Consider the following 27,568-nt stretch of genomic DNA (forward strand, 5'->3'; position numbering starts at 1 on the left):
TTATATATATCTTTGAGTCATGGTCTGTCTAATCTAGATCCTGCATCGAGCCATGATTATTGCCAGAAAATTCAGAAGAAGGTGCAAGTAACCCTGCATTACAGAGTGTGATGAAAAGCTGTTCTGCATGGAAAACTCATCTTAACATCTATCTGAAAAAGGCTTCCAACCTTAAAATAGTCATCTCCCCTCACATACATGTATTGCACCACCAAATATTATATGTCAATATATTCTTGCTACCTAGAGAACTTAGTAGACTTTAAGGGCAAAGGACAAATGGATGGTTCAATCAAATAGTATGATTTTTTTAATCACAGGACATGATATTTTACACAGTTGCTGTTCTATAACTACATTTGATGACAACATCCTCTCTATAAAGGCATCCATTGGCAAACTGCTGACATGGAGGCGTAGATTTGCTTTCTCTTCTCACAGTGGTTTCTTATAATAACTGATCATCTCTAGTCCTAAAAGTCTGTGCTTCCTTCACATGTTGAAGCTGAGAAACTTCTGCGAAAGTTTAGCAGTGGTTTCTGCTAAACTTTCCCCTGAATGGGGAAAGTGCTTTCTGGTACACAGCAGTACCTCCTTATGAGAATTTGTCTGCTCTGCACTCAAGCCACTTTGCCCTTTTTCACAAAGAAATCAACAATTCTCTACTGTCTCTCACAAAAAGGGATTTTTCCAGACCTCAGGGTTGCTTACTACTTATCTCTTTTTCATCCCCATTTTTTTCATTGTCTTCTGAAGATGTGTGAGCAGCAGTGCTAAATGTCATATATTCAGTATCAGTCTCCCCAGTGCTGAACATGCAGGTGTTGTCACTGCCTCACTTCCACTGGCTGCATCTCTGTTTACTCACCCAGAGATCTTGACAGCTTTTCATAGCACATGTTCACAGTAGGAGCTCACATTGATTTGTGCTGACACCAGAAACTCTAATTACTCCTGGGGGTTACTCCCTTCCAGCTGATGGACAAACCACAGTTCCAGGCAGAGCTGGTTTCAGCCTGGCTTTGCTGCATCTATCACTCAAAACCAGTGCGGTGGGAATGTGAGCATGTTGGTTTTATGTGCTCAAAAGTGCAGGCAGCTTGCACGCCACTCATCAAATATATGGCTCTCCAGCTGCTAAAATCTGTAACCACAATCCACATGGACTGCAAATGGGATATGAAATTGTACTTGAAAAACTGAAGATCGAATCAGAACTTATAAAGGAAGTTCTGCATTTCTGTCAGCATGTCTATATGAGAGGTTTTTGCAGATGTGGCACACAGTCTTGAAACACATAAGGTGAAATAGTTGTCACATGTATTTGTATTTTCAAGCCTTGCTTTGCACTGGAACCACCTCACATCTGCCAGGAATTTTGATCAACAGGGAAAGTTCCACTGCACTGCTGCAAAGTCCCTCTTGTGCGTCAGCTCAGAATGCATCTGCTGATGGATCTACATAGGAGGACTTGTGATATTTACACTGTCACCCCCTGGGATTGCGACAGTAATTTTAGAGAGACGGGGAGTTATATCTAGCTTAGGAGTATGCAGTGGTGAGGGAACACAGTGAATAATCTGAAGTCTTTCTACAAATGACATTTAAAAATGCCTTTGGGGCAGGGGAAAAAAGAACATTTTTTTAAGTGCATCTAACACTCAGTTACTTCTAGTACTTCATTTTAACTAAAGATTTGTGATTCTGAGTTTCACATAAAACAGAAGATATTCCAAGACTGTGGAAAAGAAGTTCAAGCATTATATATGAATGACACCTATATAAATATATGGTATATACCCAACTGTTCCCTGTTAATTTCTAAATTAATCCTTTTCACATATTTAGCCATTGCTTTGAGTGTATTATGTTCCTTTGTAATGTGTTTATTTTTAAGAATGCCAGTTAGCAAGGGGTGAAAGCAAAAAAATCAGGCCAAATATCTGGAAACTTGTACCAAATCAGGAGGTGATCTCTGGTTTTTATAGTCAGAGCAGAAAGAAATCCCAAAACCTTCTTCTTTTGCAACATGGATCCCACTGGAAATGCAGAGATATCTGGACAACATCCAGTCCCTCCTAAATATTGTCCTTCTACTTTCCAGGGCAGACCAACTCTGCAGACACTTACACCTATCAAGCATATCTTTTCCTAACCTGCATGTTATCTGTGGGTTGTCATTGCCTCTCCAGAGGGCTGGGGAGCTTTGCCTATCAGAGCCCTGCCTTGCTGCTTACCTCCTGCCTGGCTCCTAAGTGTGAGGCAGCTTAGAGCAGGCAGCTCAGCATTACACAAATTTTTCCAAGAAGCTTCAAAAACCATTTCCAGAAAGGCAGCCAACTTCAGCTGCTGAAGGGATCACTACTTAACTGTCCTGTGGTCAGACCAATCCCCCAGGCTAAGGTTCGGCCTTCCTAGGCCAGTCACAGGAAGAATGTCCCATGTGCCAGGTGATGCAATATTCCAGAAGCAGCTTTCTCTGCTCTGGGGGAAGCCAAGACCCTGCACAGAACTGAAGAGTAATGGGACCAAAAGGGTTCTCCTGCAGCATGCAGACAAGTGCCTGGGGTACCAAAGCTCAGGTGTATAAAGGCATGTCCAGCTTCAAATAAGGTCCAAGTCCAGGCACCTCTTGGGTGAATGGAGAGGAACCCCAGTACTCCCCAGACAGCACACCAAAGGTGCCAGGGCTTCTTGTACAATCCATGTGCACATACTCAATATGTCCTCAGAGGAGAAGCATTGCTCTGGGTCTATTCATTGACTGTAGTGTTCTAAGCTAAAAAAGCCCCAACAAAACAAAACAAGGAAGAAATTCAGCAAATTTTCCCCCACAGATGAAACCAGAGTGTGGTAATAAGAATAGCTGTGGAGCCTGTTTGCCTCAGAAGCAGCCATCAGCCCAGTAGTGCTGCTAAGGACATGTCCTGCTGCTCATTTTGCAGCTGCCTGGAGCCATGTGCTGCACCACAGGAAACACCAACAAGGGCAGACGGGAAGCTGTGTGGGATGTACAATATTCATCACACCCATTTGGTGTAAATAAACATGAACAGTGGGAGTATCCCTGTCTGCAGGAGGGAATCTGCTTGCTGGGCTCTCTTCTACAGCTCACAGAGCTGCATACACACAACCATTGCTGCCTCTGCACCTGCTGGTGTACATGGGTTTGCTTTGACTTCTTGGCTGCCCTCACTACTGCACTTGGGTGATGCACTGGCAGGACATCTCACTGTCCAGTCCTCATCCAGTGGTGCCTATCACTGTGACGCTGTTGGTGATCCCAGGCCCTCTGCTGCTCTAGCCCAGTCCCCTGTGCAGCCACTGGAAACACAAATCCCCTTCTCAGAGGGTACCAGAAAGCAGAACATGCAGCACGGTGTGCTTGCATGCATGCAGGTGTGTGTATCCACACACAAACATATGCCTATCTTCCCAAATAATTCCCCTAAGAAACTAAATATATGGTAATCTCCAGACTCAGTCACTTTGACACACCAGTTTTCATCAGGCTTTTGCCTATTTAGATGCTAAATGCTCCAGGACTGGGACATCATCTTTGTGTCATCATCAAAATGTCTAGCACTCGTTGGGATAATTGTGGAATTACAAAAAATTTAATGCATTAATTTCTGTAAGGAATGTTATATAGAGCTCAAACATTGACAAAGAGGAATACATTAAGTCAGCCAAGTCCTTTCTGTTTTCAACAAACCCAGTTCAATCCCATCATCTTTTTGTTCTTTGCTCTGTGTAATTTGATTAAACACGAGTTAATGTTAACTTGAACAGATTGTATTCCACTGGTAAATAAGAAGATAAAAATTGATTTTTTAAGTGAGGCTAACCTTTGTGTTTTGTGATGGCTAAAACTCTAATATTCTTGAAATTAAAAAGCTGGCACATAATTGGTTTGATGGACATTTAACATTGCCAGACCTTTATTATGGATAATAAATTGTTCCTTTTTTTAGACTGCAGTATTAAGATACTTGAAAAAGCTGAAGTTCTATTGCACTGATCATTGTTGCCAATATTATTATAATGCCTATATAGGTCATTATTGGACATGTCTATATTAATGGCTGTGCCACTTTGACCTGAGGGGGATGTAAAACCACCAAACAAAAGTACTGTTGCCAGAGGTGTGAAAATCCAAGCAGGGAAAAGCTAGGGAAGGCCCTCAGTGTGTATCTGAGGGCAGGAGAGCTCCTGGGATGCTGCGATGGGCATCAGAATGCGGGATTAGGTGATGCCTGAGGTTGGCCACGTAGGAAAGAAGGGCGTGGGTCTGCCAGAGGGACAGGTTACTGAAAAGTAACCACCAGCATGAAAATATGTGTCAAGTGGTCACTGCTTCTTCTGGGAGGGGAACGGAGTATTTGACCTCTCTCTAGGCTGATTCCAACCTTCCTTAGACTTCTGTTACAAAATTTCATTTTAAAATGACTTCAGAAGATTATCTGTGAGTTGAGGCATAGCCTCAACTTGTTATAAATGGTCTTGTTATAAATGTTTTATGCACACAAATGTGTGTGTAAAGCAAGAGATGTGCTGAAAAGTTTGTTTTTGAAGGGAGGCTCCGCTTTTTGACTCCCAAAGAGAGGATGGAATCCCTCTCACCTGGACAATGGGGTGGACAGGTCTTGTCCACCCCACTGCTAATGGGTGTTATGGTTACCTTATTCACTTCCTGACAGGTATCTATACATTTTCATTTGTTAAATATTTCTGTTCCCACATGGAAACAGAAAAATTCTTCAGTTTCTGGTGTGATTAATACTTTCATATATGAACCTTGCACCTATTGATCTACACAGAATTGTAAAGCCTTTGTTCTGTTACAATTCTTACTAGAAATCTTGGTAGAATGTCCCTGGGGAGTGATCAATTTATCAATTGAAGAAAAAAATCTCCAAAAAACCAAACACCAAAAAAAAACAAAACAAGACTGATCTGAGGATATTGCCTCTTCGCTGCAAGAGAGGAATTTAAAATGCATGGAATTTAAAAGAGGTACACATTTCCATCAACTCCTTTGCTGAACCTAAAGAACAGCATGAAAGCACTGTGATTGGGTTTCCCCATCCTCTGCATGATGAGAGACTACAATAGCACTGGACCCTACTACTCATCATTCCTTTTCACACCACTTCCAGTGTGTTGCCAAATGCCTCAAGTCCAGATGTATACCCAGCTTGGAGGCTGCCAGCATCACAAGAACCACTTCTGACTCTTATGTGTTTTTTCCTCTGAATGCAGTATAAAATCAAGGCTGTCAAAGTTAGTTGCTTACACAGAGATTGATAATACAAACAAAAGGAGAAAATAAATCCACTTTTACCTGATGCTTGGCACACATCCTAAAAATATTTCTCTTCAAGGACAACATGTAAATAAAGAGGCCTTTAATTTTTAATGGCCATTTAAAACTCTTCAAGGGGAGCATTAGGATGCCTGGGGCTATTTCTTTTTTATCTCAAAATTTAAAATATTTATGTGTAACTAGTCGAGTGTCTCCATTTATGTGTCTCCAGCCAAGGACACAAACATAGTCTAATTTTTTTTTTTGTTTTGTTTTGTTTTTTTTTTCAAAACAAGGCCATGTAATGAAACCAATGCTTCCCTGGGAAGCATATTCTTCCACCTTCCAAAACTAAAATTTGCAATTTTGTCACAGCAGTGTCTCTAAGAAGGTCACTGAGGACACAAGGAGAAGCCATGAGGTTCTCTATTCCTTTTTCCTTCTGTTTTGCAGGGCCTGAAGCAGACCTGGCCATGCTGTCTGGAAGAAGTGTAAGATCCAGGTACGCAAAGGATGAGGAGGGGAGAGATACTCAGCTGCTTTAAGGTTTCTTTTCCTATAGCACCTTACCTACTCGCTGCCTGACTTTTAGCATACACAGCAAATAAGCTTATTTTTGCAAATAAGCAAAACATCACCTGCAGAAGGTGATTTACTTGATTTCACAAACCCAAATCCATTCCTTGGGTAGACTAACCATGTGTAACTGGCCTACAGGTCCCATTCCATCTACAGAGCCTTCATTGTAATGAATGCTTGCAAGTAAAGGAGTACACCTCTGGATTCTTACTGCTGTTTTACCATAACTAATAGCCCCACATACTAAATTTTGTGCATTTCTCCTTAAAATCAATTCAGAAAGCTCTAAATGATGACAGAGCTTCTTCCGATGTTTTTCCTCCCAAGTAAACAGTGTTTTGTTTTCCTTGCAATATAATGTTTTTGATACATAACCCTAAACTGTCAGGGCTTGATGAGACCAAAGTGTATTTTTTTCAGGATACAGAATGAAAATATTAAGCTGCTCTGACTGCTCTGGTCTTCATCAGGAGCAATGGAAAGAATGAACTTTCTTAATACAGGATACATAGTCTAACTGTAATAGTGAGGAGGGAGGAATGGCACGTTTCTAAGGACTGTTCTTGGTCCAAATTCAAACATATTTTGCAAATGCTGGGAAAGCATTACCACTGAAAGCCAGAAGGTCAATCTTTCTGATGAGTGCTGGCTTCTTACCACTCTGCCAGCACCAGGTCTGAACAATACATATATTTCTCTTGAACTTATTCTCTGAGACATTTGTGGAAATAAACCATTTTCAGCTTAGCCTGAGATAATCCCTTGAAATGTTAGCCCAAATTAATGTTTTGGAGGCAGTGATGGGAAGTGCCAAGCGACTTATAAATAGCACGACCAATTTTGCCTCTAGCACAAGCTGTCATTAGTATCTGGCCAAGGATCTTACATGACACTGGGTGGCGTATTGTCCATTCACAGGATGGGGACTTTCCTCTCAAAAAGACACACCAGCACACACCTATTCGTTATTCAAATGAGGGAAAAGTTTTTCCTTGCCCATCCTCGATTTTGCAGGATATTCCTGTGTGTGTTTACTTCTCTGGAATACAAGTATTGTATACCCATGATTAGATGTGCAGACACACACACTCTGGTTACTGGTGACACGCCTTTCCCAGTCCTGGTAGACACAAAGTTCTGGGATGTCACCAAATACTGTAGTGCTGTCCCAACTCTTGCTCAGGACATCTCTGTGGTTCCTCCATTCCCAGCTGATCCAGCTGCACTCGTGCTGGGACCTGTCCTGAGGAGCTTTTCCGCCATGATGAAAACCATATCAAGAGGCCATGCTGCAGGTCTGGAAACTCCTCCAGGATCAAGACAGACTACCCCAGCAAAACCCTTTCCCTCACCTCATCCTAGCCTTGAGGTCTGCAGCCCAGAAAGGATCCCGGCTCCTCACATGCACTGGAACTCTAGAGTCCTCCTCTGAAATTTCAGAGGCAGACCTAGGACTCCACTTTCTGCCTGCTGGAGCAGGCTGGATTGCAGAGAGCCATTGGCCCAGCTTCCAGTACCTTGGTGCAGTTTGGCCACAGCAGCCCTGAACACAAACACTTCTATGTTGTACTAGAGATAGGAAAATGGATTTATTTTTTCCTCCCTTTTTTTGTCCAGAAAGATTTTCTCTCCTGGATTTGTCACTTTGGGTTATTCCCCTTTAGATGGCACTGTTATCACTTCCAAGAAAGATCACTGCCGGGCACCTCGCTGAACAGGGCTGAAACTGGGCCAGGGCTGCCAGTATCACTGGGTTAACAAGCCAAAGCAGGTCGGGAGTGATCCAGACCAGGGCTCTGGAAATATTTGCTGTAGAAAGCCTTCCTGTTATCACTCCAGCTCCCGTCAGTCATTGTTCACTCTGCAAAACCAGCACAGCACAAGGGCTGTATCGGCAAGAGGAACATCTGACAACATTAAGGGGCAAATTTAATCTGCTCCTCTTCAGAATCAATTTGAAGCAGTTCCAAAAGTCAACAAGAGTCATGTGCATATACGAGGGTCTTAAGCTAATACATCTGCTAATTAAATAATAATTAAAAGCCTTGCTCTGCACAGGCACTGCAATCATTACTTTTCATGCTTATGTCAGAACCACTGCTTTAATATTTTTTATGTCTACTGCCTCAGTTATCACCTACTTCGATTGCCTAGGCTTTTCCCAAGGATAGAAAATTGGTTTAAGTGGCATTTAATGGATCTGTATTAAATACTGCTACATGTGCACTTCTAGACGCCAGTTAAAAGAATCTTGCCAATTAAGAGCATTTTCAGCTGAGGAAGAGAGATGATTCCAGGATACCATTCAGCAGTGGTCTGAAACAGTCAGAAAAAAATCCAAAAAAATTATAAGGAAATGGTCACATAGTCTTAAAGCACTCAAAGAAACTGTTGGTGTGGTTCAACACTCTTTATTACACACAACACTCTCTTTCTACCATCTAAACATGTCTATTGGAACACTTGCCTTGGTGCTTTCCTCAGCTTTGGAAAGAGAAGAGAAACAGTGTGAGCAACACAAGAGAGCCACAGGCATGGGCCTACTTATGCCTACTTACCACCTACACTGCTCCTTGGGCTGTTTTTAAGACTCAGTCCTGTCCTCACTGCCTAGGAGCACACTTTGCAACAGAATTTCGGTCCAAATAAGAGAAAAATCTATGTTTTGAACATTATTTTGTTTTGCTGTAAGGAGAGAAAGACATTGGACACAAATGACTATCAACCCAAAAGTGGCTCCCTAGCATCAAAATAGGATTGGGCTCTCTGCTAAACAAGAGTGGAACTGCAAGCTGGACACATCAACCCCAAACTTTTTGGGAATAAGGCTGCACCTTTTTCTTGAATGAATGTTTTTCCTTTGCCAAACTGCAGTTCCACTCAGAATTCAACCATTTTGCCTGCAGGGCACTCAGAAAGAGTTTATTATTTTTATAATGTGAAAAGTTGGTTTATTTTTTCCCATGCTGCCCTAACTCAAAGACAGCCAATTCAATTTTGCTCAAGCTTTCAGACAATAATGCCACCTCAGAAAATGTCTACAGATTGTATTTTCAAATGACACTCAAAAACTTGCAAGCCTATGTCTATGTTGCAGGACAAGTGACTGCCCAGTTACACAACTGCTTAAGTAGTCCCAGATTGTCCCATTGTATGTAGGCTCTCAATTTAAGCATTGAATTTAAGACTGCAGCAGCATTAGTGCTCTCTGGAAGTCTCAGAGGCAGGTAAGTAACTCAAGCAGAAATTCAGGTCTGTGGTGCTTTAAATAGTCTTCATGAAGTGCTCACCTGCCTACATGCACTAAAAATGGAGCCTAAAGCAACCATACTCCTAAAGGAGGTACCACATCTGCATAGATCTGGAACAAATCTACATCTAATCCTGCCCAAACCTGAAGGCCCTTAAATTCTACAAGTGTATTATTTTTCACCTCCAGGCACTCAAAGGAGCATTACTGCAATCCCCAGCTGGCCTGATAAATATAGAGGAGCTGGGAACATGAGGTGCAGCTATGCTTGGCCAGGACTTGGAGAGGATGCTATTAAGTAAAGACACCTGAGTTATTCAATTTAGGAGGCATTTTCAGGACAAATCCAACATGCACCCACAGCAGGACAGTAATCTCAAAGCTCAGTTGAAGCAACTATTCTCATTTAAAACATATCCAGAGGAGATGAAGGAGATATGCTGAAGAGTCCAGAGTTCCTTCAGCAAATTGTGGATGAGACATGTGATGAAAAATCTCTCCCCAGTGGATAATGCACAGAACAAAGCTGAGCTGACAGTGCTCTGCCCCTTTTTATTTCCCTCTGATTTAAACGAGGATACTCCACAGCCAGCTCAAAAAACCCCACAAACAAAACAACAACAACAACAAAACACCACCAATCTAAAAATACCTAACAAAAAAAAAAAAAAAACCCAAAAAAAACCAAACAAAAAAAAAACCCCAAAAAACCACAACAAAAACCTAAACTCCCTCAAAAGTGTTTAGAAATACCCAACAAGTTCTGAAATACAGAAGTGTCAAGTCTAAAGAAAAATAGAGGGGAAAGATCTCCTGGGAAGGTATTTAAAATATTTAGGACATTTTAAAAACTCCTTGTTTTTTCAGTTTAGTGAATCTTCCCTGGCAAGATCAGCTCCTACTTAGGGAACAGTGTGAACTGTGGTTATTTATTCAAAGGTAACCTTTCCCACTAATATAAAAACCCCCAAAACTAAATAAATTGTTTCAGAATTTTTAAGACTCGCTTAATTTAAGTTTTGTTTCCTTGATTTTCTTTCTCCCATTTAACACAGAAAATTTATTCTTTTCTCTTCCAAAAGTAGACAAATGGGCCATCAAGGGTATTATCTGAACCTCGGGTCCTACTGCTGGCAATTGTCTGCCTGTTTCACAAAGTAGTCAGGACACCAGCTTAAGCTAGGATGTTATAAAATACATGGGCATGGTGTGAACCAGGCCTGCACCTCAGAGCCCAGCTAAGTTTCCTAGTTCACTAAACAGCTTTTGAAACAAGCAATACCTCCAAGTCTTTCATGGTTATTTTGGTTGTCTTAAAATTTATTCATTTTTACTTGAGTGAATAAATAAGATTCTCTAATTACCAGCCACATTTTCTTTATGTTCTCTATACCTGCTGGGTGTAAGCTTCTGCATGCTGAGATAATGTTATCCTAACGTCTTCAGGAACTGGCAACCTTGTGACAGGGACACCCTGCCCGAGTCATGGTGAATAGGAAGAGTAGATAATTATTGAGGGAAATCAAATCACTTCCTTCATCTAACAGCTTTGGTTGCTCACAAGCATTAATATCTCAGTTACACTTTCCATTCCAGCTCTAGCAATCAGAGACTGGGGCTTCTAAGTTTCTGTATCTCCTTTACTCCTAAAAAAACCCTGCTTGTGACAAACACTTCATTCAAAATTCTTCCTTTTCCAAGCTCCTGAACCCTTTTGTTCAAATATCAAATTATTCAACTTATCAGATTGGATGACATCTGTACTTTACACACAATTCCGTTGGCCACCCAATCCCAAAACTTGGTGACTTAACAGAGGTGCCAGATTTCCTATGTCATTGCAGTTTTAATTTCTATAATTCTATGAAATTTAAATTCCCTTCTCATAATAATTTTTGTAAAAAAATTAAGTGCTTTGGTCCCAAGAATAAATTTTCAGTGACTATGGAGTAAATTCGGGCAAGTGACAGGTGTAAAGGCAAAGAATCTTTTCAATGGTAAGAAGCACCCATTGCACTTACCTGCCTGAAAAAGTACTGTGTTGTTATAGCAAAGACATCAAAGCCACAGCTGGCCCTTTTAAGCTCATCTTGGATATTGATTAATTGCTGGGACTGCTCATCGCACTTTTCCTTCAGTTTCTGAATGAACTGCTTTTCCGTTTCTCGCCCCTCTCCTGGTTTGGGGGAGAATCCATTCTTTGGGGTGGTTGGCCTTTGCTTGGGATGTCCTACAAAGGAGGGAAGGAAAGACCATTCAGGTCACTTAGTTTACATGTACAGACATGACCTTCATGTGTTTCTATGGCCTTTGGGACTCATCCCTACAAAAGAAAAAAAAGGTCTGTAGCACTCACACAGAACTTCCAGTCTCTCCCCCAACCCAGGAAAAAAACAAAACAAAAAAACAAAAAACAAAAAACAAAACAAAACAAAACAAAAAACCCAAACACACACACACACAAAAAAAAAAAACAAACCCACAGTGAAATAGTGAAATATGTTTCTTTAGGGACTAAAGCTCAAAGATTTTTAACCGTCATCTCACTCCAGGCTCTGAGCCTGAAGGTCTCTGAAGTTCTTCTACAAGTTGAGGAGAGCTGTCCTAAGAGTATATCACTGAGAACTGAGGTTGTTGGAAGAAGGAAGCACTACTTCACCTCTGCTAGACATCTATAAGAACAGAGGTCTGTATCTCACTTGAATGGCAGTGAGAGAAATGGGCACTTCCAGGTGAGGATTCACCTTGATGATGTGGAAAACAGCCGGATGACATTTCTACTCTACACATGGTTTCTTTGTTCACATGAACCCCCAGCCCGGTGATTTGACAAAGGTGCCAGTTTTCCTTTGCCTTTGCAGATTTCATTTTGACTCTACACAGGACAGTGTGGGGCTGGAGTTGTCCCTCCCTGAATGCAAACATAAGCATGGATTGCTTGCTATTAGGATATCACTATTACTTTTTATCTACAATACTGCAGTCTACCTTGAGAGTTCCCTTTGCTCTCACCTCTGCAACGTGTCCAAAATTGCAACACTTAGCAGATATGTACTGAAGTGCCACCAAGTGCCCCACAATGCACAAGAGTTACATCACCGGCTCTGCATGGCTGCTCTCTTGGCATCATTGATCACACCAGAATCACTACATGGTTTGCCTGCAGAAATAAGCCAGACAGACTCTGGCTCATTTGATGTGCTCCAAGTTGGCTTGAAGCAAGCCTGATGCTGTACAAAGATGTGAAAGCACTAGTGTAGCTTGTGTTTAGGGTATAGTGTCATATTCGTATCGATGGCACCAGAACTGAAGCTTACTCATGATAAGCCACTTCAGGAAAGTGGTTTTTTTTTTCCTAACTTCACATCCTGCTTGAGTCAACTATGCATTTCTGTGGGTATATCCAGTTATGAGGATGAAGCAAGAAGGGGCAGTGTTCTGGTGGTATTGAGCTGCTCAAGCCACTACTTGGAAAATCTGTTCTGTCTTTACCTTCTTTGCTTTCTGAGAACTCTCCTCTGCAAACATTTATGGCCAGCTGGGTTTCATCTTTGCACAGCTTAGTGACTTTTTTTGCTACCCTCAGTCTTTCTTGCTCTTTAGCTCTTTCTTGGTCTTTAGCTCATTCCTGAATACTGGCCAGGAACCTCCAGTCTTTAACAGATCCTCCCATTATTCTCCAGTTTTTACCCTAGAAACTAAAGTCAGTAAGAAAGAGGGAGAAAATATGAGTCAGACACCTTTGTCCCATGTGTTATTAGAGATGGTGGTTGTGGGTCTGGAACATTTCTGTGTTAGTAGAAAAGGTTATGTGTTCAAGAATATTAAAAAATGGGACAATTTGTAATTTTATATAAATTTATACAGTCTTGTAGCACACAGTCCCTGAAAACCAATACAGAAACCATGTCTACAACCAGTCTCCGGCAATCAATGTAATAGAGGACAGTCTTCTGCTGTGAATACTACCTATCCCTTTCCTAAAAAGCCAAAGAATCCTTCCACAAGATGCCTCTGATGGTATGAATCTGAGTCGATTTGTAAAGTAGTGCATTACAAACTCCAGAGGTAATTTTTTCAGATGTGCTTTAGCTCTTTTAGATCTTCAAGACTGTGGTCTGGGTGTGCAAATAGATCCTAAAGGCAGTTTTATGAGATCAGGCAGGGGAACAGCATGGCTTCCCCAGAGCAGTACCCCAGGAACCTGTTCCTACTTTTTCAGATTCCCAGCTTGTGTGGAGCTGTTGGGAGCATATCTTCCATCTGGTTCAGCTACATCCCGCCTCCAGGCTAAGCTCAGAGGGTGCTAGCTCCAGCAGAGATGCTGCCTCATGTCTCAAACATCCCATGGATTGCAAAGAGTCACGAGTGCGACAAACCCCTTTGAAACTCTTGTGTCCATGACTTCCATTTGTGACAAACAATACGATGTTCTGCAGTGTCAAGACTAATGCCATATCATTGGAGGAATCAAATAATACAGAACAAGGAGTTTTTGTCATTAAGAGAGTTCAAGCAGCATAGCTATTGCCCTCTATCAATTTTTATGTCATTTAAAGCCTGTCAACCTTTTGTGCACTAATAAGAAAATACAGACTCTTCCGTTCATGTCAAGGGTCCCTTAACTGTACAGTAGGTAATACCAAAAAAATAAGAAATTCATAAAAGCAAGAGCCATAAATATCTGTCTTTTTAGTATAAAAATCTTGGGTTGTTTAAGCAAGACAGTGATGTTACAACAGAAGGCTTTGGGAGTAATGTAGGGAAAAGCCCTTGAAATCAGTTCAATTTTTAATTAAAACAGAAACCCATCAGGTTGCTTAGTCTTACATCTTTCTAGCCTTCCTGTTCACTGGAAGATTTGAAGTGCACATCTCTGTGTTGTCCTTGTCAGAATTATAAGCTGTCCTTGTAAATTAAACGGTGCTATTCTCCTCAGGGATAAATCTGAATTTCTCGGTTCATTTGGGTCTGAAAGGCAGCTTACTAAGCTTATTCTGCCATTGATGTCTCTCTTCTGTTGCTCTGAACAAAACAGGGTATATATTAATGATGCTGGCCCTTATCCTCAATGTCCTTTTTGCTGATGGTGGAACCAGAGGGGCAGACCCAGTGTGTGCTGAAATCACTGTACCCCTTTGATCTGCTTCAAAACTCCCAAGTCTTTTTTATCTACGTGAGTGTTTGAGCTAAGGAGACATAACAAGTATATACTCATAATTAACACTGTCCATGAGGATTTAGGTGGGGAATGCAATTTATTCACCTTTTACCTGTCCAGTTTCCAACATTTTGGTAAGGACAGTGAGCAAATTACCTAGAGACAATTGTTATCAAGCATTCTGTAGAGTGACAGATGCCAGAAACAGTTGGTACCACTCTAAAATGGAGTGGAAGAAGTGCACTTGCATCTACGGACACCTGTTCCTGATCTCAGGAACTGTATTGCATCAAAGGATAACACTGAGATCCCTGCAAGACTCTGCATCGCAAAACTCCCTTGCAAGTCTTCAGATTCAAAAGTCAAAAAATTTGTGTATGAGAGTCAAAAACCAGCACTTATTAAAAGGAACTGAATGCGAGATGGCCAGTAACAGAGGCAGATACAACCTAGAAACAGAAATTTTGGAACCTGTTTCACGGCCAGATGTAGCTGTGGTGGAATTACCTGTGAGACACATTCTCTCCCATCAAAAAGTGTAAACAAGGCAGGTGATTGTGATTCTGATGGAGGAAAGTCTGTGACTGCCCCTTAGCATCAGATACACTGTGTGCCCTCTTCAAAGGCTGCTTTGAGTATTTTTTGAAATTGTTAAGTAGGTGAAAAAATTGTCATCATTGCTTTGTTATTACTGCAGTTATTTCAAAGTATGCCAAAGGCTACTCCAAAAAAAAAAATTGAAGATGAGGTTTATTTTCCTACTTGATTCTTAGAGTGATAAACAAATTTACATTGGCTTAATTGCAGACAAGCAAGCTGAACAAATTTTTAATCAGTCTGATGGATGGAGGTCAGTTACTCAACCTCTCATGAGAATGAAGAAACCTTTGAGGCCTCATGAATTGGATATGCCAAAACTTTAGGCCTTGAAAATTATCAAGTCACCCATGGAGATGCAGACCTCCTTAAGACAATACAAATACACTGTACAAATATTCCAGTGTTCCATTTTGCTTTGTAATCCTAGTGAAAGCAAATCAGCTGTGCTGTAACATGCTGCTACAGCCACAATCAGTGCTGATGCTTAAACTGGACTCCCACCGTTATAAACACTGGTGAGCTTCTGGTCTGGCACTCTCTGTAACAAATTCTTTGGATCTCTCTGTGATCTCACCAGGGGCAAAATAGCCTGTAAATTATATGACTCAGAGGAATAGTGTTAAGTTCATCTTTGTACTCTAGTATCTTTGTGAGGAGAAGAATTTTGTGTCCTGATGGTGCCTGGGAAGATTAAATTTAACCTTCCATTTTATTGATTTTGTTGGTTGAGAAGAAGAATAGAGATTGAGTTTAATAATAATGGAGAAACTCTTGGTGCAAGTTATAGGAGCTGGAGAGCTGTTCTACATGCTTTATATTTTGCCACCAAATGAAGAAATATGGGGTTCTATTCCCCACAGTTATAATTTAAGTATCATATTGCTGTAGAGATGACATTTTAAGTATTCAAGCAGAGTCTGAAAAATGAGGTAACAGAAGATAAACTGCAAGCACAATTAAATCAGCATGACCACGCACACTCATTTCAGAAGCATTCAGATCAACCAAAGGCCAGCCTCACAAAAGCCTTTAGGACCTTATCCATTTATTAATGTACACTCAGTAAACATAAATAGAAACAAGTTCGCTTTGTTTTAGCAAATTAAAAAAAGGTATTTTTCAGAAATGTTAAAACTAAGTGTTTGTGCCCAAAATTGAGATATAAGTTGATAATGTCCCGACAGCACTTTGGAGGCTATTTCTATAGATAGTCTCTTTTCCAGTTCTGCACAGAAATAGCCCAGGAAATTTAGTGCATTTGCACAAAAGTAAGAGTAGATTCTGAGCAATACATTCTCACTCCAGGCAATTCTCTGAGGTGTCTTTTATTTTGCTATATGTATCTGTCCTCTTTTTATGTAAGAAAATTGTAATGATAAAAAAAAGTTCCTGTGCCCTTAAACATGTAATAGCAATAACTCTTTGTTTTGAAGAGAGGTGATTACATGGTTATAACAATGAGAACAAAAGTCTATTCAGCTCATGCACTGGTATGATAAAGCCTGCTGTACCCAGCTTAATGAACCTTGGACACAATCAATCCTCACTTAACAACAGTAGGTCTCAGATTTGAGTGTTTTAACAAGAGATGCAAAGTCAACAAGTTTAAATCCTTTCTGAAACAGTGCTTTCAGATTCATAAATACCTGGTGAATGGAGTTTTGTGGCTGTTACTGCTGATTTCTTAGGGGACGAGACAGCTGGTCTGTTAGCATCCTGATCTTTTTGGACTTCTTTCTTCACACCTGTTTTAGGAAAAAAAATCAAAGGTAGAAAGACCTTTCATTTGTAACTGTGCAGAGCTATGTCACTGAGATACACATCAAAATAGCAAAATGTATTTCACCAGTGCCCTGGGCTCTGCACAGAACGATGCTACACAGCACTTCTGGGTTGGATGCCAACGTGACATGTCTGCAACCACAACTGTGTACATGTGGCTGAACTGACATGCACAGCACTAAAGAAGGACAGAAGAAGGTCTTACACACTACCTTGGCTTTCCAGTCATCTGCACCATGACAAATGCCATTAAAGCACGAATAGCTACACAGGTAATCCATCCTATCTCTTCTGAGTGCTGTGTCCTGTCTCTTCACCTTGCTGCGTAACCTCATTCTGGGCTGCAGGAGAAGCGGAATAGGACCGTGCAAAACTGACTAAAATTATCTGCAAGTCCCTCCCTGTCATCTTTTCCACAAGTAAGGAAGCTACCTTTTCTGGAGACCAGCTTTCCCAAGATGGTCTCATGTAGGCAAGAGAGAGGCTAAAACCAGAAGCTGGCAGGACATGTTAGAGCTGTGCTGGATGTGGCTGCCCAGACACAAGAGTGGGTCTCTGTCTGTGCAGTAAGTCAGGCAGGGACAGAGGTGGGCAAGCACAAACCTACAAGACACTGTGCCAGTGTGGGATGAACTAGGGTATGGAATATTTCCAAGAGAGGCAACTCAGTGTCTCCTATTATTTGTCCCACCACTGGAACTCTTTGGTCAGGGCCTCAGGATGGTCTGCCAGCTGTCAGAGCTCTGCAGTCAGTGACTGTTTCTTGAGCCAGGGAGACACAACTGCCTCTGAAAGCCAGAGGGGCCACCCAAGCTCAGCTCCTCCTGCCCACCCACAGCTCCCATCAAAATAGCTGTGGGGACCATGCTGAGTGCAGCAACATGAGGTCCTGCCCTGCTTCTTTGACCATGGTGTGACAGTCACAGGATCTCAAGCAGAAATTATTCATCAAAGAAGTAAGGAGAAAGAGCAATAAAATGCAAACCCTGGGACAATAATGCATTTTCTTGTTTGCTTTCCTTTTTTCAACTATTAGTGTTGAGGGTTGCATTTTAGCCTGAAGGGCTGTGTCACAGCCCCTGGATACACAGGAAAAACAGAGATATTTAAGGCAAATGACTTGCTATACAAGGAAAACAAAGTTTGCCTTATTGACTTTCCCCTCTCTTATGAGTATGCTCACAGACATCTTATAGGAAAATGTCCCAAAGAATCTGAAGTATCTGAAGAAGGAAAAAAAAAAAAATCAGATTTTCTTGGTGGTGCCTAATGACAGTGGCAGTCCAAAAGCTAACACTGTGTTCCATTTTACTTAATACAAATGTGACCTGGCTCTTTCAACAGTGGAGAAAAATGATAATTTTATATGGGGATCATAATATTGAGGGACATTTGCCGCTTTCCTAGTTTTCTGCTCCCTCCAAAGCCACACCTAGTCACAGCTGCAGTATATATAGGTTTATTTCTGATGCATCTTTCACCCTTCCACTTCTGCCTGCATCAGGACTTGCATGCAGAGAGCTGCAGATGCAGCATTTGCCACACACCAGAAACTGAGCTGCATAATTCCTAGCACTGTCTCTCAGCATTTGCTTGCAGAGCGCTTCTGGAAAGAGCACACGCACCTGCATGTCCAGCTGTTTGTGGGAGGGAAAGATGGGACAAGTTCTAAAACCCTCTTTGACTCTTCCACTGTTCATAGGCAAATCACACCATCAGCTGTCAGGGGCTTGTAAAGACTGAACACTTGCTCATACCTTTACTTTTGTCCATCTCCATTTTCTCTGCTGTTCTTAAATACAACATGTTGAGGCTATGATTCTTATTTGTGATTAATACTTTTCACAGTGAAGAGACTGAAGATACAACGTGCCCATGCCGGCCCCCTATTACACTGTACTTTACTACAGAGTAGGACATAAAATAAGTTTATGGTGCCTTTTCTTTCCTAAGGACCAACCTGAGATGGCAGCTGTGAGAAAAAACTGGGCTTGTTTTATAAGACATAGTTTATATAGTTATAGATTCAAGCATCACTTTTTGATGGTAATAAGGCTTTGGCTTTTCTGGAGCTGTCAAAATAAAAATATAATGCACAAATGGGACATATACTGAGCTCCTCCAGAAATTTTGCTATGCCAGATGCCAAACACAGACAACAGTAAAGAAAAGTGTGTACTTTCCTTACGCTTTCCCAAGGCATGTAAATAATTAACAGCTTTTGGTTTTGAGACATTTTCAATGAGGAACACCTGGGGAATTCATTCAGTCCCTTGACCTTAAACACAAAACAAGAATTAATTCACCAATTAGAGCTTGGTTGAAAGAAAATGGAGCAAAGAAGCCCAGGATTTTGCAGAGGGCAAGGCAGGGTCTGTGCAGAGCAGTGGGAGTTGTGTATGGGTGCTGCCTTGGCAGGTGCAGCTGCATGGGGGACGTTGGCTCCAGAAAGTGGAAGACCAGCAAAAAGAAGGTGCAAAGAGATATCTGGGCAAGGAAAGATAAGTAGGACTAATAACAAGGAAGATCAGTGCCCCTTTCAGTTTAAAAGACTAGGAGAGCTCCTGAGGTCTGGTGGGGCAGCGGTGCAGCAAGCGGGCAAGGGAGGAGGGGTTGTGCCGCAAGGGAAGAGCCAGTGCCCAGCACAGCCTGGCTGGGAAGGGGACAGGGACACATGGAGCTAGCAATTATTCAACTTCTCCTTCATAAGTAGGAGGGCCCTGGTGGCCTCTCTGTGGCCCTCTTTAAGAGGAGAGGGATTTAGAAAGCACGCAGCAGGCAAAAGGAAGGACAGTCTGCGGGAACAAACTGTTACCATTTTGCTAAGCGCATCACCCACAGGGAAATTTTAGGGGAAGAGCCGTCCCTGGCATCAGACCTCATATAAAAGCTTGAGCTGAATGCTTTTCTAAAAATGGGGCTTGTTCTTGTCTTTTGAAACAACAGCTGTTAGCTGGTTCAAAGAGAAACATTCAGAAAACATGTTGATTTCCTGCAGGGAAAATAAATCTTTAGATTACAAGTGTTTGGGCCCAGATTTTGTCATTTCACAGAAATATAGAATTTCAAGTTCAAAAAATCAGAGGGAGAGCAATGGTGTAGTAATTAGCATAATGTGCAGTAGCACAGGGTATGGTGCAGCAGGAGGTTATAAAGTTTGATCCTTTCTAGCTTGAAGTGTACTAAAAGTAATTCAAAGACTAAAATGCACAAAATAAGGTCTGATGCTGCAGGGTAATAACTCAGGAAACAAGACAAACATTCTTCAGTTGTTATTACAGACCTGAGCACATTTAAAACCTCAAATCATGTTCTGTCATATATATTTTGAAATATCAAAAGGTGTTATGTGTGCAATCATAAAATAATAAAAAATACATGAAATTACAAAAGGAACTAAAGCACCATAAGTGTATATTTCTTGAATTTGCACACTTTTTAAATTTCCTTCTAAATTTGTCCTTTATAATGTATATTAAATCTGATCTGGAACAAAATTTATTCAAATTTTTAATGTTATTGCCCACAGACTGGAAATATGGAATTCCAATTAGCTCTGTGCTAAATGCCTGTACATTAGCCTTATTCCTGCATAATCAGGATTTTAGCACTGGGCTTCCTAGCAAAATCCTCCTGGCTTCTCAGGAGCTACCACTAACTTCCATGTTTCCTGGAACAGTTTCCAAGGCTCTGCCACCTCCGACTACTGACAGAGTGGTCAATGAGAAGTTTTGTTTCTGGTAGCCAGTAATCAAAACCACAAAGTACTAATTTTTATGTGAATCTACATTCCATTTAAGGTTAGAAATCTCCCAGCATTTCCTCTCTTTTCAAAGCTATACTTGTGTAAAAAATGGATATTTTAGGCCATAAAAGAACAATGAGCATAAATATTTGTTTGTCTTTTCTACTAGTGTGCTTACAACATTGTCTTTTGCAAAAGGCCTCTAAACACACAGTTCTGTAAAGGTATTTACATTCCCTAATTAACATGCACAGCCTGCTCCAAATGAAACACAAGGAGCAAATGCAAAATAATTAGAAATACAAGGCAAAACATTCCAGAAATCACTTAGAAAAATAGCAGACAAACAAAGCCACTTCTCCATTCCCCCAGTAGTGCTGAATGCTAGCCTAGGAACCCGAGCGAAAGACACCTTATCCAAGACATCTCCTCAAGCACTGCAGAATCAGCACGTGTATTTGCCTGTACATTTTTGAGTCTTCAAAAGCCTCTACACTGGGATAGGCTTCAATTTGCTTTCATACTTCAGACTGAAAGCAAGTTAACAAATTGTACATTGAGTATTTATTCCAAAACAAATCCTAACATGCTGCAGACATCATTAACAATTCAATGGGACTGACTGCATTCAGATGGATTCCAACTGTTCTCAGGAGTATTTTATAAGTTAACTAATGCAGTCCGCAAGTTTAAAAAAAACAAACCCAAGGAAATATCTTCAGTCACTCACAGACACAGGCAGCCCCTTTGAGGTTTCTTCTGCCTTTTCCCCGATACCCACGACTAGTCATGTCCTTGGTGAGTAATGACACATCCCTGCATGCAGTGTTTGAGACAAAATGAGAAAAGCTGGAAATATGATGGATTCTGTAGAATGAGAGCAGTCTAATTCTCTCTAGAGACTGTCTACTTCCTGTGATCTATGAGACACTGAACGACTGAATAAAGAGGTAGAAGACTCATTATTGATGGAAGAAAGACTGTGTATTTCTTGAAGTAGAAACTGCTAATGCTTGTGCTTTTCCCTTTGTGTTTGTTTCAAATTTAAAGTCAATCTGATAAGAAAAAAAGGATAACAACTATTTAATTGTCTTGTCTGAAAACATTTGCCTTGTTCTTATATTAAAATAGCAAAGTCTCTTTAGCTGGTGTTTAAAGAATTAAGGAAAAAATACACCTGATAAAATGAATCATTCTTTGGACTGAATAGAAAATCTCAGGGTAATTCAGAACATCCAACGTTAGTTGAAGAGTTAAAACAACTACTCCTCTTTCTGCCATTTTGCATGGATCCTCTGGCATTTTATTGTCTCTTCCTCACACAGTTGTGCTATAGCATGGTTCAGAGTAGTTCCCAGAAGAAAGGTAGGAAAACTTGCAGATCAACACCCACTTTCACCTGCAAGGTAGTGGTGCATATCCCAGTGTTTAGCACAGGAAGAATATGAATGTAAGCCTCTGCACACTGCCATTCAGCTTGGAAGGGAAAGTGTTTGCAAGGGGGAACAAAGCAGCAGCAGACTCTTCTCCCTTCATCCCTGCAAGAGTGCTGGTGCTCACTCTTCACCCCTCAGTTGACCTCAGCTCATCCCTCTCCCTCCTGCTGATGTTGTGCTATCTGGATTTTGCAGAATCTGATCAAAAAAAGCACATTTTACACTATAACATTGCTGGTGAGAGCTGAGATAACACTGGCCTCCTATTTTTCATCTTGACTGATTGCATTTAACAGCCTGTCCTGTTATATATGATTTATTGGTACTTGTAGAAACACAGGAATTGACCAGGTGATTTTTTTGAATCATGTTTTTGATTGTCTTTAATTTAGGGGGCCAAGTGGGAACAAGCTGCTCAAATGAATTCCTTATTGCCACTGTCATTGTACTCAAATTAGGATATTTCTTATGCATGACAACATTCATTAAATAATAACCAAGTAGAAATAGGAATCCCACAACACACACACCTCAAAACCTGTAACAGGGCATAGAAAATATAAAATCCCACAGCCCTCTGATTTCATAGACAGCTGGGTGGTAGATCCAGCCTGGTGGACAGAACTGAGTCTCTGAAAATTGTCTTCTGCAGATATTCCCTCTTTTTAGGGGAAATTTAAACAGGAAAATTCATATATTTATGTTTTAAGTACTATACATTTTAACCAACATCTGTGGAAAGAGGAAGCTTACATGAATTTCAGAGCTAGATTATAGTTGCAGAGTTCCTGATGGAGAGCTGCTTTCACCTATCATTAAACAAAATATGAAGCAATATAGGAATGGTAAGTTTTCGTTAGGCTATCACTGTACTTCCCAAAGTAGCTAATATATTTAAATGAAATTAAAAGACCTCTCATTTTCTAGTCAAGTGTGTGCTTTCTTTTCCCTTTTCTATAAATTGACGGATATGTAAATATAAAAAGGGCTGTGCAATACACTGAAACCTAATTAAGTGCACTCTTTTCACAGAGCTATTGAAAGGCCATCAGTTCATGCCTGCAAAACAATTTGCATGACAACCATCTTCCACTGCTATTGTCCCATGCCAGAATTCTGTTTTGATCATTTGAAGTACAGCATCATCTGCTTCACAGCAGAAGCTAAAGGAGTCCGTTTTCATTAATTAAATATTTTTTTATTCCCTGCAGTCCAATTTATTTCACAAGCACTTTTAGTGAAATATCAGGAATATAATCACTCTTGAGCAGTTATATCTTTATTTTTTTTAAGTGAAAATTTACAGTTCATGTGGTCTTCTCAAGAAACATCTAATACATGAAAGCTTTCATGTGATTTTGATGGCTATTTTTGATTCATTAATATAGGTAGATATTTTCATTTGTGAATAAGTTTACTACTAATACATAGATAAAATTATGTATGTCTCTGAAATACAAATGTAATTTTTACATTACCTGATATTGCACTCTTTCAGAAATATTATTTATATTTAAATTACTGCCATCCTCTTTGTGAAGTACTTTCTTTCTTCCTTACATAAAATATGCTGTGTGCAATACACATAGTGCCTGTGCTCCTCAGCTGTAACGGTGGAGTGCTCTAAGCACTTCAGTTTAGTAACTGCAATGTCTTGCACAGGAGGTTGGTCAGATGATAAATATATATGCAACATCAAGCCTATAGAAATCACTGTCCATAGCATACCTAAACAGAAAAGTTTACATTCTGTAGGTGTCTCTGTCACATTGGGATCTACACCCAGTGTTCATATGCTATTGCAAGAGAGACAAGATTAGAACTGCTAAAAAAACATTGTCTTCATAATTTCTTTGATTTATTTCAACCTTTGCTCCTATCAAATACTTAGCATTTTGAGGAACCATGACATGGTTTTAATTTAAAAAAGAATTTAAAAATCATGAATTGCTGCTAACTTGGCTCATAAAAAATTAAACCAGAACATTGGACTATCATAGTTTCTTTTGCTTCTGTCTGTTGTGTATAATAACAATTTCCTAAACTTGTCAGCTGCCCCTGTTCAGGAACTGTGTCTGACTGTTTGCATAACACAAGCAGGTAACCCTACTTCCATGTTTAGTTTCCTTCCAGAATAAATCAGGCAAGTTTATGACATGGTAATTGCTGAGTTATCCCTTCATCCTTATCTTGACTCATGAGCCTTTTATTGTATTTATCTCCCTCTGTCCAGTTGGTTTGTTGAGTACCTGGTGTCCAGCCAAGGTCAAATCACTACACCAGGTTAATCTGTCTTGAAACCAGGTGACAAGAACTAGCAATTCATAAAGTCTTTGTCTCATATTTTTCACTGACTTTTCCTTCCCAGCTCCATTTGCAATGTGTTTTCAAACCCAATGGAACTTACATAGAGATTAAACACTGTTGAGTAAGAGCCAGCCTGGATAAAATTATTTATTTTGGAATCTAAACTGTTAGATCTAATTTGAACTTGATGGAACTGGTCATTTGAGACATAACTGAATTGAACAGAAGGAGAGTTTAGGCAAGGAAACAATTTGGAAACAAGGCTAGGGTTTTTTTTCTTTGTTTGCTTGCCTCCTTCTGCCTCTCTGAGTGAAATAAACAAAGATTACTTAAACCTAGAGGCCAATATTCTCATCACTGCAAACATACCTAGCAATGAATTATCTGCTTAATGGAATCCTTTGTTCTCTAAAGCAATGCAATGTTTTCAAAAAGCTGCTTGTTGAGAACCAACAATATATACACTAAATCTCTGGCATGTGTAGTCAGGAACAGTAAATGCCTTCAATTCCACACATAACTCTCAAAATAAGATCATAGCTGTGGTGTTGACTGCGTCCAAAAGAGTCTACAGTAAATGGAGTCCAAATCAGCACACCAGCAATGGGCCCAAGGATGGCATAAAAATTAATTAAAAGCAAGCAGTAAAACAGCATCACAGCAAGGTTTCTGCATTTCTTGGCTTAAGGCAGGTGGTGTTTGAAGTTTGGAGCACTTACCAGCGGGTGCTGTGGCAGTTTTTGGTGCTGGCAGTAAGCTCCTGCGTGGTGTTGCTGTGCTGCTCGATACCTGCGTCGTGCTTTTGCTGCTCCCCTTGGGAGCATCCTTAGAAGGTGCAGATGCCCTGGGGGTGGTCTGCTCTTCATTTCCAAAGCTGGAACCTGCAAGAGGCCGGAATTGCACTAATTATAAGTCCATAAAAAATGCATGTGAACTGTGGCATACAGACCAAACTTCTATCAGCAATTATAATCCACAGTGACACGTTCTCCCTACAGCTTGGGCTAAGTGACATCAACTTTCTCCAGTATAAACCCTCAGGTAGAAATAAAGACTTCCCAGCAACTTACTTAAATGTCTTGGCTGCTGATACAGTCTGATTCCAACACGAAATTAAGACCTCCTCTTTGTCTACCTCTATGAAGGTACATGGCTACAACGCTCATAAAGAAACCAAGGAATTTCTAAATATATGGGTGGATGAGTTTATGTTTTTGTAGCTGCTAAAGGAGCCACACCACATATTCACCTCATCACTTGGAAGCTGCTGATGTTCAAAAGAGAGGGGAATAGCAGGACTCAGTGGTGCAAAGTTTCAAATTCCCCTGCTCAGGTAGAGATTTCCCATAAAGAGTCCCTCAGATCACACTCAGACATTTGAATAATAAAATAAAGAACAAAGAAAAAATTCTGCCTTAACTCTCATATCCACTTCAGTCATATTCTCATAACAAATATTAGGTTGCTAAGTTTTACACCTTAAATTGACCTCTTTCAAAACTTTAAATGAGTTTGGTGTCCTCCTGCATTTGCCATCTACAGAATAACGACATCCTAGATTCCTTGTAGACATAAGGAAAACAATATTTTCTTAACATTTGAGAAAGACAAAGTTGGAGTGTTGTTTTTACCTATCTGTCTACAAGGCCTAAGAGGAGCAAAAGATTACAGCACATCTGGATTTAAACATTTGCAGAAGAAAGAACATTTTGTTGGGAAAAAACAGTGAAGATAGTGCAAGAAATACAAAGGATGTCAGAAAAGGCTGATAATTTTTATTTCAATTGTTTTACAAAGATACAATATAATATTGGTTAGGTACTGCCTGCGGGAAAATGATAGCATTATCTCAATAATTGGCACATCCAAGTCTCCAATAGTTTTAAGACGTAGGCTTCTTGAAAGGGTGCAAATAAAGAAGAGATTTCATTTTTGCCTTTATTACTGAAAATCTACTAGAGAAAAAAAAAGCAGGTTGGAAAAGAAAATCCTCTTTCTAACAAAGGAAGAATATCCCTTTTGGCTCTGAAAAAACAGCTTTAAGTTTTGCTATGTCTTTGAGGCTGCTTGCATATACATCTTAATTTAAAGTGTATATCTGCAGTATAAATGGTCTTCTACAAACCTATTTGACCTTTCCCAAGCCACATTAAAAACTCAAAACAGTGTAGTGTACTCTACACAGTTCAGTGTACTCTGAATTAACTGTGACAAAACACTGCTGACTTCCATAAAGTCACAACAGCAGAAAATCTGGCCCAGCCTCGCCCCATCTCCTCTGCAGCTGTGCACGAGGGCATCTCCTCTGCCAGGTGCCGGGGGGATGCTGCAGCATGTGTGTGCACCTCAGGCTGTCTGCACCACACTCCTGAAGCTATTCCTGAAGTGGTCTCATATATATGCTTACCCAGTCAGCTCAGGTAACACCACTTGTAGAAACCTTTTTTCTTTTTTCAGCAATTTTTAATAAGTTTCCATTGCAGAAGCATTAAGCTTGAAGAGTAGATTATTCTTATTATTTGCAGAGAAATAGAGTTCAAGTGCTCTTTAATGGAAACCCTTTATTCTCAATTTCAACATTCATTCACTGCCCTACAGTGAGGAGTGAGGGAAGAAGTGTGAGGCTGAGAGGGAGCAGGTGTTCCCTACAGAGCATGGAGAAGACCATGGAGAAGCAGGAATTTCTCTGCAGCTTGTGGGGAGGACCATGATGGAGCAGATATTCACACTCCACACTGGCAGAGGTGGACATGGCCCAAAGGAAGATGCATCCATGGAGAGCCCTCACAGGAGCAGGGCCCTGGAAGAAGCTGTAGGCCTGGACATGAGAACCACACTGGAGCAGATTTATCCTGAGGGACATCAGCACTGGGTAAAGACCCATGCAGCAGCAGGAAGAAGTGTGAGATGTAAGAAATGGCAGAGAGGAACTGTAATGGACCGACTGCAACACCCATTCTCCTCCCACTGTGCTGCTCAGCGGGGATATGGGATGGAGGAGGTAGAGGAATTGGGAAGGGAGGAGTGAAGCTGAGACTGGAAAAAAAGCGGTGGGGGAAAGCTATTTTAGTTTTTTTGCTTTGTTTCACACCTTTTAATTGTTAACATATTAAATAATTTTTTCCAAGTCATTTTTATTTTTTGCCTGTGACAGCAGTTGGTAAGTGATCTCCATGTCTTCATCTCTACCTGTGGTCTTATTCACCTTCTTTTCTTTCCTGTCCTGTAGAGGAGGTGAGACAGTGAGACAGTGGCAGGGTGGGTGCCTGGCAGCCAGCCAAGGTCGACTCACGAGAACAGCAATATCAAGACACCCAAAGGTCAATGTTTCTCTTAAGAGACCTTGTCTCACTTTGCTCTTCACTCATAGACGGAGATTGGAAAGAGACAGTGGGATACAACA

At 40.6% G+C, this 27,568-nt stretch overlaps 1 protein-coding gene across 12 annotated transcripts in view; it reads right to left on the reverse strand.

The window, feature by feature from the left end:
• Positions 1 to 27,568, reverse strand: part of MTUS2 (microtubule associated scaffold protein 2) — a 257,315-nt gene that overhangs the window by 35,746 nt on the left and 194,001 nt on the right. For all 12 annotated transcript variants that reach the window (XM_068181191.1, XM_068181183.1, XM_068181186.1 and 9 more), the window contains 3 exons: positions 24,885 to 25,046; positions 16,542 to 16,640; positions 11,156 to 11,364 (listed from right to left, as the gene is read on the reverse strand). In XM_068181191.1, coding sequence (XP_068037292.1) covers positions 11,156 to 11,364; positions 16,542 to 16,640; positions 24,885 to 25,046 — 470 coding nt within the window. The remainder of the gene's footprint in view (positions 1 to 11,155; positions 11,365 to 16,541; positions 16,641 to 24,884; positions 25,047 to 27,568) is intronic.

This window comes from Anomalospiza imberbis, chromosome 2 (assembly GCF_031753505.1).
Source record: "Anomalospiza imberbis isolate Cuckoo-Finch-1a 21T00152 chromosome 2, ASM3175350v1, whole genome shotgun sequence".
Lineage (NCBI taxonomy): Eukaryota > Metazoa > Chordata > Aves > Passeriformes > Viduidae > Anomalospiza > Anomalospiza imberbis.